The sequence below is a fragment of the Aphelocoma coerulescens genome, chromosome 6, assembly GCF_041296385.1.
Source record: "Aphelocoma coerulescens isolate FSJ_1873_10779 chromosome 6, UR_Acoe_1.0, whole genome shotgun sequence".
Lineage (NCBI taxonomy): Eukaryota > Metazoa > Chordata > Aves > Passeriformes > Corvidae > Aphelocoma > Aphelocoma coerulescens.
Window position 1 is genome coordinate 3,138,441 of NC_091020.1, and position 19,367 is coordinate 3,157,807.

The window sequence follows — 19,367 nt, forward strand, 5'->3', positions numbered from 1 at the left end:
AGGAAATTTAAATGCACTTACAAAGTGATACCTGAGAACAAAGCAGCCCTGGAGAATCGAGGGACAGATTCTTACTCATCAGTTGGCTCAATGAGTAATTAACTGCAGAAGAGTCTCTGCAAGGTCGTGCTTGGGGCACTTGCTATAAGTGGGAAGAGCTATTGGCAAAGGAGGTCTGTTGAATTACCCTCCCCTTCTAATCTTTTGCTGTCATCCTCCTTAAATTATTATCTGTATGTATGATGTCATCATCACGAGCTTGCTCCAGAGCCATGGAATATATCTGGGTAAGTACAGGGTTTTAGATGCACACTTTGGACTATGAGGAGACTGGAGTGTGTTTATCTGCAGTCTGGTATCACTTCACTTGACAGCTTGAAATGTAAACGTGGGGTTTTGTTCATTTTCCTTCCTTTCCTTCCTTTCCCCAAGTAAAAATTGCTGTTCTTCCTTCTATCTGCATAGTGCATGGAGATAGCACTCCACTGCAGCTATGTGATCATATTGAACAGTCCAAAAGGTGATTTATGGTAGTTGTAATGTTCTAGAATGAAATCAGTTATGGAGATAGATGAATTTAAGAAAAGCAGAGAATGATTAACCTCCTACTATGCAGTGACGCTAAGGTGCTAACACAGGTGTCATGTTTGGCTTTTTTATTAGAGCCATGTAAAATGAAAAAGGAACATTTCTACAGGATGAATGTTTCCTAATCACTATGAAGATGAAGGTACAAAATTGAATAAACAATTTGAAGTCATCCAGTAGGCCAGGGAATGTGCATTAAGTCACATAAAAGCCCTTAGGAAGGGGACGGTATTTTTGTTAAGCTGGTTACATGCGTCAGTGCCTGGATAGAAAGGAATAAAGTTCCTGATTAGCATCAGAATATTTGGGTGAAGGCTGATCTTCCAGAGCTTGAGAGTCACAGGATGAAGGAGCTGTTTTGGAAAATGAGAAGATGCCTGTGAAGATATTGAATTGTTGCAAGAACAAACAGAGCTCCAGTGGGAGGCACATACATCCCATTATGCACACATGTAACATTACAAACAATTGTTTATATGATAAATCCTCTTTTTCACTCCTTATGGAAATGCCTCAGGAGGAGCATGAAGGATGGCAGGGTTTGCAGCTCTGTCTTGTAAATCTTACCTGGCAGGAGCAGCTGGAACTGGCCCTCTCGGGGGATTATGCAGCAGTTTAAAAGAGCAACATCATTTTGGGTGGCATAAGAAGGGGAAGAAAAGGATCATCAGGGAAGCATCATTCCATCCCTGCTGGCTATGAGCATGTGGGAATGAACTTCCTACCCCTCCCTCACACATTGTCTTTGGAGGCAGCCAACAGCAGGTCCCTCTTCTCACTGATGTTTGAAAACCTCACCAGGAAAGAAAATTACTTCAGTAATTTAGCTAATATGTGACTAAGTTGGAGGCTTTAACTACCTAATTAAAAAATACTGAATTTATTCAGGTCTTGCTGAAGACTTTCAGGTTTTTTATCCAGTTGGGGCAGGTGGTTAGTGCTTAGTCCTGAATAATGTGGTGCCTGCATCAGTATTGTCTTCAATTATTCATCCCTTGGCATGTAAATTGTTAGTTTGCTCTTCTATTTTTAAATAAAAGCTGGCTGAAAAGTAGTGAACTCGCAGGCAGTGTTACTGGTGATTTCTCTTTGAGTCTTTAACTATTTTAATTGATTTTTTTCCCCCTCATCTGGTACAAAAGATGAAACATCACAAACACTTAGTCTGAAATAGGAACAAAAACCAGCGGAGCATCTCAGGGCTCTGCGTCCTTGTACGACTGATGATGTGTGTGTGAGGGCAGCTCCTTGGAGTGGTGCCTGCCTTTCTGGGCATTAAAAGGATTACCCAAAACAGGGACTGGTTAAATCACTTTGGCTCCAGTGCCCACAGGTGGATTTTCAATCTGTCCGACACTTGTTAGAGATGGGAGAGGAAAAGAGAGCCATAGGATTCCATATAAATAACACCCAGGAAGAGCTGCTCTGTGGAGCAGTCAGCAGTGTGGTAAACACTCGTGTAGAAACAGGGGCCGTTTTCCAAGCTGGACATAAATTGCCTTGCTTCAGACAGTTTATAAATATTTATCTCCAAAATATGCTGCATGCAGAGCTCACAGTTACAAGAGGAGCACAAAGCAAACTAAGGAGCTGCTATTTACAGTGCAAATATAAGAGAATTCCTGGATGGTTTGGGTTGGAAGGGACCTTAAAGATCATCTTGTTCCAACCCCCTGCCATGGGCAGGGTACACCTTCCACTATCCCAGGTGGCTCCAAGTTCTGTCCAGCCTGGCCTTGAACACTTCCAGGGATGGGGCAGCCACAGCTGCTCTGGGCAACCTCTGCCATGGCCTCACCACCCACACAGAGAAGAATTTCCTCTATATATCTAGTCTAAAGCTCCTTTCTTGCAGTGTGAAGCCATTACCCCTTGTAAATAGTCTCTCTCCATATTTCTTGCAGGCTCCCTTCTGGCACTGAATGCCACAATTAGGTCACCCCACACCCTTCCTCACGTCATGGGGACCAAAAAGCCTCAAAATCTCTTTTCTGTACATTTTTCCTCTTGATTTTCCTTGTGGTGGAAGAACAGCCAGCAGTCTCTGGCTCAGATGCAGGGTTTCCAGCAAGGTGAACCCAGCAGCAACAGCACAGCATTTTCCTCCAGAGCATCCCCTTTGGGGCTGTTCCAGCACTCACTCTCTCATTAGGAAAAAGTTGAACATGCTGAATACCTCAGTAAGGAGGTTCTGGTGTCCTTGTGACAGCTGGAGCTCTTGGCAGCTGCTTTTCTGCCTCCCTTCCAACTTCTGTCGGCAGGGGGAAGAGGCTGATGGCAAAGCAGCGGTGTTTGCTGGAGCTTTGGGAAGCCTCTGTTGTCAGGTGGCTTTTTCCCCCCTCCTTTTGCAAACTTGTTGTCCTTAATATGAATCCTTTTGCTGCCTTGTTGGAAGAGATCAGTTACTACCCAGAGAATAAGCCTGGCTTCTCATATCCCAGCAATAATCACTCAGATCGACTTGGATAGTTCAGTGAGGTATTTGAGGGTGGAGAGAGGAGATGACTGCATTTGGCTTGGCTGCCCCCTTCAGTTTGCACAGAACCCTTAAAATAACACACTCTTGGATTTTCAGGCTGTCACATCCTTCAAGGTCAACTTTTTGGCATCTTTTATGGGGGAGGGAAGTTTTTTTGAACAGACTTTTGTGCTGGGTGGGACAGCCCCAGGGATGGAGGAACTTCCAGCTGTGACAGAGAGCAGCAGGCAGCAAGGAGAGGGTGCCCTTGGGTTGGAAACCCCAGGATTTGTGCACAAGTGGGAAGGAAATGTGTTGTGAGCTAACTGGGGTTGGTGTGAGCTTACAAGGATGGGCCGTAAAGGAGTGGAAGCTCTAAAACATTTGAAGAGTTTTTTCTTCCCCACGATTGGTGCAGCTTTCTCACCTCCTGGGGTTTTGCTGGGAAGAAGCTGCTCTGCTGACCAGGGGTAGGATCAGCACTAGAATGTTTATCTGCAGACTGGGTGAATTGTTTCCCTAAACTCATTTTAAGCACTTGATTCTCTTCTTTCTTTAAAGTGGACTGAAAAAACCAAAACCTGGGTTGGCCAGAGATGTTGTGGACTCCTCATCCTTGGAGGTGTTCAAGGCCAGGCTGGAGAGGGCTTGGAGCAACCTGGTCTAGTGGAAAGTGTCCCTGCCTATGGAATGGTTTTGGGACTAGATGGTCTTTAAGGTCACTTCCAGCCCGAATCATTCTTTGATTCTCTCAAGTTCAGCCAAAATTTTGTTGTGTCTTTTGAGAATTGTTTTAGGAGGAAAAGAAAGGAGGATGACACAGCTGAGCATGGAGTACTTCATACTGGTACTTGGCTGGTATGGTTTTGATTGTGACGTTGCCCCGTGTCGTTTTTAGGTGCAGAGCATCATCCGTTCCCAAACCAGCATGGGCATGCGCCACCGGGACCGCTCCACCACCGGCAACACCCTCAAAACCGGCTTCAACTCCGCCCTCACCACCTACTTCTTCGGGGCTGACCTGAAGGGCAAGCTGACCATCTCGCACTTCCTGGACTTCCAGCGCAAGCTGCAGCACGACATTCTGAAGCTCGAGGTTCGGGGGGGTTTTCTTGTGCAGGGGAGGGCAGGGCAGCACTGGCTGTGCTGCAGGATGGGGCTTCTGGAGGAGGAGCACGAGCCTGGGAAGGGTACAGGGGGAATTTCTCCAGCTGTGACTCACAGATCCAACCTCTTAAATTCCTGATGAGCGTTTCAGTGCTTGGGGCACTCCCCAAGGAACATCTCCAGCTCTTGTGGAGTTGGAGCAGCCAGCACATCCCGGGTGTGTGTCCCTCTAGGTGCCTGGCTGTTGCCTTGGCACTGCTGATGGAGATGATTGAGATGATTTAAGGAAAAAACAACAGAGGTTGTGAGTGGCCTGTTGATACCTTGCTGAGGAAGGTTTGTCTCAGTCCTAATCAGTGAGCTGTGCCCTGAAGAACCAGGATTTATAACATCCCCAAAACTCTTCATCTCTGCTTTCGTCCCCACCTTTTCTGTTTGCTTCATTGTTCTGCATGTTCCTGCTGGGTAAGTATTCAAGCCTTGTTTGAATCCTGCTAAATAGGTGGTCTCCATTATGTGACATCTGTTGTTCAGTCCTGGATTAACATATTTTATAAGAGATGTTGTCCATGTCTTCTGAATTTAGTCTCCTTTTTAATTTGCATTACCCTGAGTTTTAACAACAGCTCTCAGCCTCCTGCTCCTAGTCACACGACCTAAACTTAAGCATCACCCTTCAAAATTTGGTTCTTTTGTGTAACATCAGTACAAGGACAGCAACAGGGGACTTGTTGGTCTGTGTCTCAGCTCCCAAGTAGAGCTGATTCAGTTGGAAATGGTGCCCATCACTGCATCAGGTTCCAGGGTTCAACCTGGCTTGAGCAAAGCCAGGCTTTTATTTGCATTGGAAATCGGGATTTGTGTACAAGATCCCCCCAACCTATTAAGAGAACGGTATTCAGAGCTCTGTCACTGCAGTCTGGTGTATTATTGCTCACATGCTCAGGTTGTGTGATCAGCATTTTATTAAGCTCTTATCAAGTCAGTCATTTCAATTTTAAACTGAATTTATTCCCTTTTTTATTTGGAGTTTACAAATCCAAGTAAGAAACTGACCCAAGGACTGCTTATTTTATTTTTGTGAAGGCAACTGCCCCGGTCACTGCCTTCATTTCATGGTCATTAAAGCAGGTGGTGTGGCCCTGCCTTTGCAGGGGGAATAGGCTGCTTGAAGACAATGTTCTTTGTGAACTGGGTCAGTTCCTCAGTGCCTCTGCAAATTGAAATGAGTAGAATGCTTTTTAAGGTGAAGAAACATAAGCTGTAACTTGAATGTAAAGGCAAGAGAAACAGAGATTGTTCTATCTTCTGGCTTTCCACTGCCATATTCACTCCAGGGGCAGGCACTGAAGTGTCCCTGACCCTGTGCTCCCTCCATGGGTCCCCACTTCCTTCATTAAGAAGCAATGGGAATTTTTTTTTTTCAGTTTCATGGTACTTACTCTTCTTTTCCTCCTGTGACAATTTAGTTTTTAATGATTTCAATCAACTGTGTGTCTTCCTGGCTAATAGTAGTTGCTTTTCTAACAGGTTAGTTATTAACTGGGGGACAGTAAAAGATATTTATGTCTGGGTAAGTTATTGAATATCATAAAGGCATCGTTACTGACTCCCTGCCAGCACCCTTGAGCACAGCACCAGGCTGCGCTTGGCATTCCTGATACTCATTTCCACTGAAACATTGATGGGTCTGTTCTGCCAAACTTAACTTTTCCCTGAGTTCATGGTTCTAAAGCCCTGATTTTCCTGTTCATAGCTCTCATTGATTTAGGCAAAACAGGCCTATTTCTGTCCTCAGCGTTGGCTTCTCTCCTCTTCAGCTTTTATCTCTTTTGACATGATCTCCCACCTTTTCTCCTTGCTTTACATTTGATGTGTTTGTTCACAGTTAAGGAGCTTTTTGCAGGAGTGTCTGGTGGGTTTGTGTTGTTCCTTTCCCATGGAGTGCCCTAATGAACTCAGCTGCTTAAAAAATGTGCTAATTGGTGAGGAGATGTCTCTTGAGAAGAGAAGGTTTACCCTGATCCATGTGAATCAGGAAGACGTGAGAAGTGGTGCTCAGCTGAAACCTTGTTCCCTCATCTACTCGTCCTTTGCTGGCTCAGTAAAACTGGAGCATGGTCTGAAGCTGGGATGTTGATTTGAAACCCAGTTTTTGTTCATGTTCAGAGCTCCAGGGAAGTCCTTGGGGAAATGCAGGTCTGAAAATCTCCTGGGGCTGCTGCAGCCCCTGAATGACCCAGAGCCTCTGTTCTCAAACTGGGATGCTGGCTTTGTCTCTTCCAAAAGAAATCTACTTTAAGAAAAACCTTTTTTAAAAGCTGTTTTCCTTTCAGCTCAGGATCCAGGCATTTCTGCAGTTCATACACTTGAGAGCTGTTTTCTGCTGACTGAAGGGGGAACAATAGTTTCTGACCATCTGAACCCACTTTATCTTTCCTCTTACTGATTTTGGTTCTTTTTTTTTTTTTTTTTGTCAAAATATCCATGCATATTTCTTGCTAAGATTCAGCAGAAACTCAGAGGAATTAAATCAGGCAAAGCCCTGAGCATTTCAATGTTCCTTATGGCTGAAGTGCTGACAGCAGGTTTAAGTAACCATGGCCTGGTGTTTTCTTCTCTTCTGCTTGTTTTCTTTTTTGATGCAAGTATATTTTCCATCATTTTATGGAGACTCAGCAGTCCACTCAGTTGCAGGAATGGAAGGATGAGGAAAGTAACCACAACCAGAGGTAGAGGAGAAGCTTTTAATGCCTTATGACAACTTTTTGGGGTTTGGCTACTTGGAGGAAGCTGTGGTCAGTTTTCTGGGTTATGGGGTGGCCCTGCTTAGCTAAGGCTGAGCCCCAGGAACCAGCCCAGCAAAAGGTCCTCACCTTTTCCTTGCTGCATTCCCACTGCCTTGCCTTCATGCCTACAGCCAGAGTGGCTTATCTTGACAAACAGTGACAAGTTTGTCTGGCCAGGCTCTGCAGCTGTGTCCCCTTGGGACAGGTGGTGTCGGGCTCTTTTTTTGGTTTTGAGAGGAAGATCTTTGTGAGTCTGGAAGATGAATAGGACTTGACATCATCGTTTATGCAATTTCTGCTTGTTAGTGCCTGTCCCAGATATTCCTGTGTCCTTGGTGGACCAAAAGGAGTCCCAGCCAGCCTGTGGGGCTCTTCCAGCCTAAATATTTTAGGATTCTGGAAGTGCCTTTAGAAGAGATGTGTGAGCCCTTTTGTTCTCTATGCCTTTGTCACCCCTGCAAGGCAACCTAAAACCTGCTGATAGCACTGATTTAATCTCCATATTTTGTCATCTTACCCAAGGATTAAGGGTGCCCCAATGTCCCTCCCAAGAAAAACGTCTTCCAGGCAAAGTAAAATGGGATTCTGTAAGAATATGGCAAAGGTACATCATTGCTGTCATCTGGAAAATTCCTTATTTTCTGTGTCTGTTCTGAGATGTGGGAGTAACTCCTTTATCCTGGAAATTCCTGTTTTCATGGTCAATGCCAATACAGTTGCTGCCTGGTTTGGTTTTTATGAAGAAGGGGTGATGGATGCTCTTCCATCTGCACACACTTCATTAGGAAGTCCTGGATCCTTTGGGATCTCAGGCCTGTCTTAACAAATACTCTGGTTTCAGAAGGCATTTCTGATGCTGCTCAGTTGGGTTTTAGGGTAATAACTTGAGTATGCAATTGCCATTCTCTTCTGAGTCCCATTGTTGGGGTAGTTGGTATCTGAGTAATCCTGTACCAAGTGTTAAAAATTGCTCTGTTGTTACCAGCTTACTCAAGATTTTTTGGGATTCTGCCTTGTTTTTATATGGGCTGGCAGAGCAATACAGGTTTTCAGTGATTTGTTAACATAGGCAACAAAGTTTGCAGTAAGGAGTCACATATCTTTGTTTCTGCTGCAGTGATTTAGGGGAAAAATGAGTAACTTAAGTAAATTGTTTTGAGTAGCCTGAAAAGTGAGGTCTGACAGTGTCAGATTAGCTGAGCTTTGTAAGGAAGGACCCAAAACTCTGACTTTTTAGAGGTCAATTTGCTATTGAACTTATACAAGACATTTTTAAGTCACCTTTATGACAGTCTCTGTCATGATTAGCTGTGTTGTCTCTCAAAGTTGTCCTTTACCTGCTGATCCTCTCACTTCAGCCTCACCACTGACCTGGCCCCTGTGGGAACAATGATGGGGAATGTAACATTTTCTCTTCTTCCTTACAAATTTTGCCTTTTCAGCAATCCTGTAATGGATTTTGTATACTTACATAGCTTTGTCAGTTCTACACCTAGTTCTGTACCTGTATCCTCTATAACTCCTGCTTTAGTCCCAGACTTGCTTTCTCTTCCTTCACATGATCCTTACATCTGAAAAGCCAAACCAGCACTGGTGGGATTGCCTCTTCAGTGGGGCAATTAATGACAGATAGAAAAGTTGTTTGGGTTCTTTGTTAGTGATTTCCTGACCTGGCTGCAGGGGAAGGAGAGGAGGATGGGCTGATGGCTAAATACAGAAAGCCTGAAGCGTGCTCATGAGTCCTCTGTTTATCCCAGAGGATGAGTGATGTGTCTGTGTCACTGTTGTCATGCCCTGACTAGATAAAACGTATGTTGATAACCAATAACCTTTAAACAGCTCTGGAGGGAAAGAGAATCTGGATATGGAGGATTTTGCCCTCCAGAAGTACTTGCTGAAGTCAGAGATGGACAAAGCCACGATGCATTTAGTGCCAAGGAGAGGGGAGTTACCGGGAGACCCCACAGACCTGCATATTCCTTCTTCTGCATTTCATGTGTTAGAAGTTTAGGGAACAGAAATGAGGCTGATGTCCCTGCCTTTGGCAGATAGCCATTAAAGTGTGGTGGGTGACAGAATTTTCTGACATCTCCAGTTAAAAGTGGGATCATTCAACTGCTGTGAATAGTTTCACATCAGGGAACTCTGTAGTTAGTTAAGGAGGCACAGTCCAGCATATACATATGTAATCTGGGAATTTCTAGGCAGGCAGTGGAAGTGATCTGGGCAGCTCATCCTGGTTTTGATGGCATTCAGAGCTGGCAGCCTGCTTTTGTTTTGGCATGTGAGTGGAAAGGGTCACGTGAAGCTTTCAGGTTGACTGCACTATCTCAGTCGGGTTTGGGGAAAAGCTGGCATTCAGTTCTTGTCCAGTGTCAGCCAAAGACCTGGGAAGAATTCAGAGTGGAACATTATTACAGAAAAAAAAATCTGAGAATAGGGATAAGTTATGAGGCCATGGCGTGTGCAGCTTAAAGGAAAGACAGAAGGGAGATGTAACTGTCTCAGTAAACACGAGGAGTCACCATAAAGGAGTCTGAGACAAGTTATTTTCATCAATCAGGAACAGCAGAGCAGGTAATGAAATGCCTAAGTGTGCACCAGGGAAAGTTTAGCTGAAATCCAAGGCAGGTTGAATTCCAGTCCCTTCTTCCATTAAGCAGGGGGAGTGCTGGTGGGTGGGGGTTCGCTGTCATGGGTGAGTTACCGAAAGCTGGGCTTCTGGCCTCAGTTAGAAGATGCCACAAATGCTGTTCCTAAGTGATTCCTCCCTAGTCCAAGGGAGGAAATTTGCACCAGAGAAATCAAACCTTCCCAGTGCCTCACTCTGAAAGGCGGAGGAAGAGTCTTTGGGGTGGTTTGGGGGGGCCTCAGGATTATAAGAGCATATCAAGCATCTGCATGTCAGCTGTGAAATCACAGAATGTCCTGAGTTGGAAGAGACCCACAAGGATCATGGAGTCCAGCTCCTGGTCCTGCACAGACACCCCAACAATCCCACCCTGTGCCTGAGAGCATTGTCCAAACGCTCCTGGAGCTCTGGCAGCCTTGGGGCCGTGCCCATTCCCTGAGGAGCCTGTTCAATGCCTGACCACCCTCTGGGGGAAGAACCTTTTCCCAATATCCAGCCTAAACGTCTCCTGACACAACTTCAGGCTATTCCCTTGGGTCCTGTCACTGGTCACCAAAATATCCAGTGGTCCAGGAGTGTGCCAGTGAGGCTGGCATGGTGTGGCAGGACATGTGCTGCAGCTGCTTGTGAGCATGGCTGAGATAGGCTGGAACATAGAGGAGTAGCTGTGCCATCCTCTTGTTTGGGATGGAGGCTTCATGGGGCAACCACCTGGTGAGAAAACCCCCGCTGCTGCCTTGCTTGTATTTGAACCGGGTGACTTCAGCGTGGTTGATGCAGTGGTTCTGCAGGGGAAGCTGTGGAGGATTTTATTGGAATTTCTATTTATTGCATCATTAGCAGCAGTGGAAGGCTTTGCTCTGTACCAACAGGCTCCTTTGGTTTATGAAGGGTGTGTAAATCCACTGCCAAGCTCGGCAGTGCAGCAGAGCCTTGTGTGGGACCCCTGCAAATAAAACCCCAGGAGTGCTAGCTGGATTCATTACCTTGCCACAGGAGTGTGTGAAGGTTTGTGTCAGAGCCCATGAATTAGAAGATGTAAGATATTTAGCACAGATGCTGCTGTGTTCATGTGTGCACAACCAAGTTAACTGACAGCCAGGGAGTGTGGAAAGTTGGTGGGCAGCAGGTTGGGGATGTCTGTGTGAACGTGTTCTTGTAGCAGGTACTTGACTTCTGCCTTCTCCTTCTTCTGGATGAACAGACACCTCAGTCTTCTTGCTCTTTCTCCCCTTTTAGGTTCTGAATTCAGAGCTGTTCTGCACCTCCACACATCGCTGGCTGTGCTTCGGCCCTGGCTTTGCTTCTGCTGATGCAGGAAGGACTTGGGAGCAGGACTCTTTTCCCTGCTAGGCTGAATTAAACTCCTGCAAACTTATTCTTCTTGGGAAATCAAGCACCAAGGTCAAGCAGAAACAGCAGAAACTCTTAACAGGCAGTGAGGGAGTTGTATTTCTTAATAAAACTGTGTACAGCAGTTCCATGGAGACTTGAATATTGGTATTTTTCAGAGTGATGGCTTCACTTGGGTAATTGTAGCTCCACTGTCCTGTGTGTTTTCCTGCAGGAGGGCTGGGAGTTTGTTCTGCTTCTGAACTTTCCTCTTATTCAGGGAGCATGTGGGATGGAAGAACTGCTCTGTTCCTTGGTACCAGGAGCATTGTCAAGGGCAGGAATGGCAGTAACAGAGCCAGCTCTGGAGAGCAGACATGGGAGGAGGCTGCTCAACTCTTCCCCCTCTCCGTCCCTTTAATTTATCAGACACATCCTTTTTCCTTAGCATTACTGATTCCTTTTCTTTAGGTTTCCTTCCTGTCATTCCCTCGCTGCTCAGAATTTCAAAACACAGATCTCTTCAGAGCCTGCAGGAAGATATTTTCATTCATGGGGCTGAAGTTCAAGTGCAGCCATCTTTACATAACCTTTCTTTAATTGCTCGTTAAAGTGGAACAAGTGGCTGGTGATGGGAATGAGTTTTTCCCCCTTGCAGGCAGCAGTGGCTTGCCAAGGTCAATGAAATCTCCAAAGCTTCTCTCCAACATCAGGTCTGCTGGGATTGCACTGCTGCTGACAGATGGACGTTTTTAACCTGGCTGCTACATATTCACTTAGGCAGAGGGGGGAAGGTGCCAACGGGGAAAGCATTTGGAAGATTGGATTTTCCCCGTGTGAAAATAGCTCCCATTTCTTTGATTTCTTTATTATTTTTTAAGATGAAGAGAAGCGATGGTCCAGGCTGGGTTTAGCATTTCCTCCTTCCCATTTTCATTCCTCCTGCTGTTGGCAGCTCTGATCATCTTTAGAGCTGTGTCTTTGAGTGGGTTTTACCAAATAATGCAGTTATTACACCCGGGGGCTCTTTGTAGGCTGTGTCCAGAGCAGGCTGAGCTTCATCTTGCAAAACCCCGTGCTTTAGATCCATGTCCACAGAAGAAACCTTTCAGCATAAATATGCCCCCCCAAAAAATCAGTGTTTTAAATCTTCAGTCTTCCCAAACAAAAACCCTTTACAAAGTTTTGCCTTTCTTTTTTTTTTTTTTTGGCAGTAATTTGGTGCCTGTGCAAACACTTCAGCTTACTCACAAATACATTAAATTTTTTTGGACAGACGAGGTTGCTGAGATTTAGGGAAATATATAGTGTTTTCCCCTTTCTTTTTCTTCCTGTCATAGTTGTATATGCAACTTGACAAGAGATCCTGGCAGCCTCCTTCTCCAGAACAGTAAACAGAGCCAGTGCTGCAGTAGTTTGCAGATAAATAATGTATTACAGCCTGTCAAATAAAGCTTTGAGCAAATACCACTTTAAAGGGTCATCATTACCTTACAAATCATTATTTCCCAGACCCTTTTGATTCCTTATTATGCACAGAGCAGCTCTGGGAACAGGTCACCTTTTTCAACTACCCCTAAACCCGACAGAATTAGTATTAGCAATATTTCTCCTATGGATGTTTTTTTTAACCAGCAGAAAGAAGCTCATAAATCATCCCTCAACACTTCTCTCTCCATCCAAAAGTCCTTGAAGATGTACTTCTCTTTGCTATCTCAATTAGGAATGTGGCACACACATACATTTATTTATTTAAGATCCCTGCTTTGAGATTGTAGGGAATATATCAACTGTTTGATTGGTTTTTAGGGGAAACCTTCCTAAAAATTTAAGAGCCTGCTAAAATACAGCTGGATATTTAGCTAATATGAGTGTTTGAAGAGGATAGGAAGTCTATCCTTTTGGCATTGCTTTAGGAAAAGTCTGAGCTGTGTTTTCAGTCGTGCTGGGTCGTGTTACAACTGGGTGTTTCTCTCTTGCACCGATGGGATTTGGTGGATCCTAAATGCTGTTTGTGCCTGTGCCAAGTGGAAGGGCCTGCAGGTTATTTTAGCCATCTTCTTCTCCAGCAAACAAAGCAAGAGACACAAGCCCCAGTGTGTGTCTGGCCCACAAATGCCAGGTTGGGAAGGAGAGGCACAATCTATCCCGCTTTTCCATGGGAGGTTTTTACATCCACTCGTGGTTGTCTGGTGATGCTGAGCCCTCTCTGAGGGCTTTGGTGTCCCCTCCCCAGTTGCAGAGCAGGGGGTTGCTCTCTTGGGCCCAGTTCGATCTGGTGGCAGCAATCACAAAACACTGCTCCCCTTTTTTGAGCAGCTTTTTAAACTCCCGTTCTCTCCTTGGAGAGGATTTCAGCACTGGAGTTCTCGGTAGAATTTTCCCCTGTTAATACTATTGGTTATGACAAATTTATTGAGGAGGAAGGAGAGGCAGCTGGGAAGAGAAACCTTCCCCTGAGATGTGTGTGGTACCCAAATTTGGCCTTTTCCTGAGGCTGTTGGAGCTGCTTCATTTCCCACCAGTGAGCCTTGCTGGTGGAAGAAGGAGAGATGAGAGGAAACCAGTGTCTGCATTTAGGAAACTCCAGCAAGTTCTTTTTTTTCCACCAGGATATTTCTTGTGGTGGTGTCTCTGAATTGGTTTGGGCTGGATGCTCCTCAGAGCCTGGGATTTGATTTCCTGCAGGGCAAGGCGGATTGAGTTAGTGGAGGAAAACAGTGAAGCAAGGAAGAAAAGATATTATGGGTCTGTTGTTTTATGATGGATCCTTGTATTGCCTTTCCATAAAGTTGTGCAATTAAGGAGATGTGGAAGCAGGGGAAATTGCTTATTTGTCCTCTGCTCTCCTCATGTGAGGAAGCTTTTCTCTCAGAAGGACGGAGAGTGGGGTTATTTGAACAAAACCGGGCATTTCATCTTATAGAGGAGCAGGAATCTGCTCATCCTGTCAGGTTTGGGGGGAGTTTGGGACTATTTAACACGTGTTTAAGGTTATGGGTAATCTTTTAAATAGCAAAAAATCAGGTAGTACCCTGCTGTGCATCTGGACTGGCTGCTGGGACTGGGCTAGCAAAGCTGGTGAAGTGAAGGGCTGCACCCCATTTCTCCTGCCTTCTTCCCCTCCTGTAGGATTCCAGAATGGCCTGGGTTGGAAGGGATCTTAAAGCTCATCCCATTCCACCCCTGCCATGGGCAGGGACACCTCCCACTGTCCCAGGCTGCTCCAAGCCCCAATGTCCAGCCTGGCCTTGGACACTGCCAGGGATCCAGGGGCAGCCCCTGCTCTGGGCACCCTGTGCCAGGGCCTGCCCACCCTCCCAGAGAACAATTCCTTCCCAATATCCCATCTAAACCTCCCTTCTTTCAGTTTGAAGCCATTCCCCCCTGTCCTGTCACTCCAGTTCCCGGTGAACTGTTCCATAAGCGCCTTGGATTTCCTTTCACGTCACGTTGGCTTTGAATGAATTTCAAAACACGGCCTTTTATATTTCAAGCGAATTTCTTCAGCACCTCGGGTGTCCTGGCCGGCAGGAAGAACGCTGGCCAGCATTGCATCCCATTCCGCTCGCCTTGTGCGGATGCGGGATCCGCTGCTGGCACCAAGCGGCTGCGAGTGGAAGCGGCTCCGGCGGTGCTGGCCTCGCTGTCCGGCTGCAGATTTTGTGTGCAGATTTTGTGTGCAGATTTTGGAGCTGCAGTTTGGGACGGCCCAGCACCCCCCGTCCTCTCTGTTTGTCCTGGTGGGATGCTGGGAGCAGGAGCTGCTCCGTCCCCCTGTGGGCGGTCGCAGCGATGCCGGGTCAGGGACTGCTTTGGCCCTGCTTTTCCTTCTCTAAGATCCATGAAAGGGAAAAAGGCTGTCAGAGGACTTGTTTGCCTCTAATGAGTCCCAGTGTGCTGTGCCCTGCGTCCCCTCCTTGTAGGGTTTGGGGTTGTTTTCCCCCCTGAGTGACCAGAAAAACAACCCTGTACAGCGTCATCGTGTGCACGGAGACAAATAATCGTGATTACCTGGCAATGGCACTATTTCCCCTGCCTTTTCAAATACCCAGAGGATTTTAACACTTAACACTGTTTGTAGGCTGTGTATTGAGTACTGAAAGAAAAATTCCTGTAGGCTTTGCACCCTCCTTCATTTCCAAGCGGTGAGTTGTGTTTGGCTAGAAGACATTCCAGAGGGTACAGGAGCATGGATGTATCTCTGCTCCCAACAGGGAGGAGGGAAAGGGGGGTGTCAGGGGTAGCTGGGGGTTTTCTTTCATCAGAAATCAATGGGTTTCCACTCACAAATCCTTTGAAGCCGAGTTTCTTCATGGATAAGCACAATCTCTGACATACCAGAAAAAGAAAAAAAGTAGAATTCCCTCCCTGAAATTTGTCTACATCATCTTTAAGTAACATGCCCTGCTTATCCCTTCTGTAATTAATTTAAATGCCTCTGACAGTAGCTAGGAGGCAAGATTTGAACTTTCTTTATCCCTCACCATGATGTTGTTGCTTCTTCTCAGTTCAGTGGTGCTTCTATTGGAATTTGGGAACTGGATGCAGACCAGCTCTCACTTCCCAGCCCCTTTCTGGGCTGACCTTTGCAATGAGCACCACTGTATGTGACAGTGGGCATCTGACTGTTCGGATTTAATGTTAGAGATGTTAATTTTAAAGGGAGATAAATAATAAGCAGCACAAATTCCATCATTTCCAGGCTTTTTTTTGTTTTGTTTTGTTTCTTGCACATAGTTGTGTGGTGTATCAGTAGAAAAATGAAGATGAAAAGCTTTTTAATTTTTCCTTTCTGGTCTTTTTTGCATCTGGTAGTGCAAAACTGGCCACAATCTGAAGGTTTAGTTCCAAAAGTACTTCAAGGAGTTGGTTCTTTATTTCCCCATCTGCAGGGAGCTGTGCTTGCTTGTGTTAACCCTGTGGAGCTGCCCAGTGCCTAATCCTTAATGCAGGGGGAGAGGGGGTTGATGGGCCTTTGGACACCAACTTGAGATTTTCTGAGCATAGTCACCACTTAAGAGGTTGATTTGAGATATTTGGACCCGTTTCCTAGCCTTTAATTAAAGATGCTACCTAAAGCTCTGCTAAAACTGGGGGTATTTTAAGGCTGTTGGTAGAAAACTGCTGGTTTGTGTCTTTGGGGATGAAATTGGAAATATTACAGCAGAAGAAAGCATCAGTGCTCCTTTTGAAGCAGCACCAACGGCAAATTTTTGTGTCCCAGGGGCATTGTAAAACTTCTTTGCATTCTTCAGGCGTGGCAGAAACTACTACTTTTGCTTTTTAATGAAGAACATTTCTTCCAAATGAGTTTTCCCTCTCCTTTCCCCAGCACAGGAGGATGGGAGAGGCCCACGTTTTGCATCATGAGTGATCCCCAAAGCCTGTATCAGATGACAGTAGAAACCACCATTTTTTCCCCAAAACTCTGGGGGCCACTCAGGTGAAAGCACAAGGGGGCTGAGGAGCAGAATTTCTCCATTTGGGATCTGCCTCCTGCCAGAGTTGCCCATACAAATCCCTCCAGCCTTGGTGCTTCACTTATCAGTATTTCCTTGGTGTCCCACTGGGAAAAGCAGCCAAAATCTGGTTGATATGCTAATAATTAAAAATTCATTAGCACTGAAGAGCGGCTGAGGCAGGAATGGCAAAGTCAGCAGGCAGCAGAATGTCCATCACTGGTACCAAGTGTTTCCCATGAGTATAAAAATTAATTTTGTTGTTAAATGTCATCTTCTGGCTTGTGATCAGCTGGAGTGTTGGTCTTGTGTTTCCTGCTAAGTGTGAAGGGATATAATCTATCCCAGATAAGGGATCCCAAGTGCTGGGATCTGTGAAACTGGGTGAAATCTAATGTTGATGTTTGTAGATTCACAGAGGGGGGGAAAAAGGAAAGGATGTAATCCCCATTATTCAATGGGCAGAGACCTGGTGCTCCAACCCAGCACCTTCCCAAGCTGGGGAATAGCTCTTCCCTCCTTCCCTGCAGTGAAAGTCAGGAGATAAACTACTGCAGGAGAGATGCATTAGTGGAGAAAACCTTTCTCTGCCCAAGGGCTTTTTGGAAGCTCTGCAGGGGCCTCAGAGCAGCTTTTGTAAGAGTCAGGGACTGGAAGGGTCTGAGGATGAGGAGAACTTGGGGAAGGTGAAGTCTGGAGGCATCCATGAACCTTCCCTTGCTGGGACACTGGTACTTGGTCTTGGAGCAGAGAAGAGTAAAATTAGAAGACTTTTGCAGGACTTCTCTTTGGTTTATTAACCACTGTCCCTGTTTAGAGCAACCATGGAACCACTCATTAACTCAGTCCTGTGGGATGAAACTGAGAGGGCAAGATACAAAGGCTTCTCCCAAGAGCTGTCCAAGGAACTGCACGTAGGGACAACGTTGAGAGACAATCCTGGGGAAAGCAGATATTGGAGCCTATCAGGATTTCTCCTTCACCAGTGTTTCCTGCAGTGTTAATTTTTTATGGTGCCTTTTTTATGCTTCATGCCTTGGCTGGAGCTTTCTGCTGCTCCTTGTTTTCATCTCCCTGTTTTCCTTTCCCTTCCAGTTCGAGCGGCACGACCCGGTGGAGGGGCGGATCACGGAGCGGCAGTTCGGGAGCATGCTGCTGGCATACAGCGGGGTGCAGTCCAAGAAGCTCACTGTCATGCTGAAACAGCTCAAGAAGCACTTCCAGGATGGAGAGGTCAGTGGCGTTCATGGAAAATTTGGGGAAATTTCTCAGCCAGCCCAGGCTGGGCTGAGAAATGAGTTAAGCAATTCCCATCTTCTTTGGAAAAGCATCCGCTGTGTGTTAAGCCCTGGTGGAGAGAGGGAAGAGCTGGGAATGCAGTGGTCAGTGGCCAGTTCAGGCTGTAGGTTTGTTCCTTATGAAAATAGATGCTGTAATTTTAAAAATTCAATTTGCTGAATGGCACCCTGGGTCTGGAGCCAGAACAAACACTGAAGCCGTGCTCCCAGTTCCTGGCTCGACCTTGGATTCATGAGCTGCAGACCAGGCAGTTTATTATTTAGTTATTAACTTCTGGGAAAAATTACTCACCATTTAGAGAGGAGTAAGTTTGCACACCCTGCACTCATTAATTCAGTGAGAGACTTTGGAATAAGATATCCATAACACAAGATGTGCTTTATCAGGTAAGGTACGTATGGGCTGAGACATTAATGAGCATTAGAATTTTACATCTGCTCCTATAATGGATGTTCTTTTATTAAGCTGGAATGTGCTTTTATTAACTAGGATATAAACAAGCAATTCATCAAAGCGAGAATGGATGGAAAGTCTTTGGCTGGCTGTTTTAGAGCCGCTTTCTTCTGACATCAGAACTGGAGTTTATTTCTTAACTGGTTTAGATGCCAAGTGTGTTATAAAACAAAAGTTTTTACCAGAGTCTGCTCCTTTTTTTGTTCCTAATGGGATTCCTACATTAACAGGAATAATTTGATTTCTCCAGGAAAAAGTGCTTAAATGCAATGTGTGTCTATTAGAAAATATCAGCTCTGTTGTTAAAGCTTGCAAATTGTTGATTCTTTTCCTGTGATTTTTGGGGTGTGAATATATATGTATATATATATATATATATGTATGTATGTATGTGTGTATAGATACTACTGAACAGTAGCTGGATATATGAGAAAAGAGGCAGAGGGATTTATTTTGGAAGGTTTCCTACAGCAGATGTTTTCTTCCTTTCATGTGTAAGCCAAGACCCTGACATCTGTGCTAGAGGAAGAACTTCTTGTTCTTACCTTATTCCTCATCCCCAAATCAGCCAGACTGTCTTTCTATTTACAGCCAACCAGAATCAGAGCAAGTCTTTATCTTCCTTTATTCCAAGGCCTTTCAAGGAGAGAAAATGGGCAATAGGACAAAAAAAAAGATATTTGCAAGGAGCAGAATTGGTGGAAAATTCATGATTCCTTACACTGCTGAGGATGAAATGCACAGAAACTGTCTCAAACTCACCCAGTAAGGCTTTCCCTTGGAAGTGCAGTTCCCTTGTGAGAGCTTTCTTATGGAATGTGCCAAACCTTGTCTTCCTTGTCTGATGCAATTACCTTGGCTGCACAAGGCAACCCTGTCCACCTCCAAAACGATAAAACTCAGGGTTTAATCTAATCTTTAGCTGTTTTCCAGTGCTGTTATTCTGCATTTCTGCTTTTGGGAGTGGTAAGTTTTCTTGTATTAATTGCTAATCTGCTTTCATTATTTTTATTTTTCTTGAGGAAAAATCCCATCCTCCCCTGGGTAGGTGAACTTAGCCTATTCAGCAGAGCTGCCACACTCTGCTTTGTTTAACGTTGCTTATGATTGTCCTCCTCAAGTTGTACTTACACAGCTGCTTTTCTCCTAGTAAAAAGGACCTGAGACATCAGTAATATTCACAAGCAAGGTATCACTTGGTTTATGCCCCCCTAACTCCTAGAAAACCAAGCTGTCTCTTCAGACAC

At 45.3% G+C, this 19,367-nt stretch overlaps 1 protein-coding gene across 7 annotated transcripts in view; it reads left to right on the forward strand.

Moving 5' to 3' along the window:
* The window catches only part of MICU1 (mitochondrial calcium uptake 1), an 84,663-nt gene that overhangs the window by 55,273 nt on the left and 10,023 nt on the right, over window positions 1-19,367 (forward strand). For all 7 annotated transcript variants that reach the window (XM_069018904.1, XM_069018906.1, XM_069018905.1 and 4 more), the window contains 2 exons: window positions 3,945-4,142; window positions 17,464-17,601. In XM_069018904.1, the coding sequence (XP_068875005.1) occupies window positions 3,945-4,142; window positions 17,464-17,601 (336 nt within the window). The remainder of the gene's footprint in view (window positions 1-3,944; window positions 4,143-17,463; window positions 17,602-19,367) is intronic.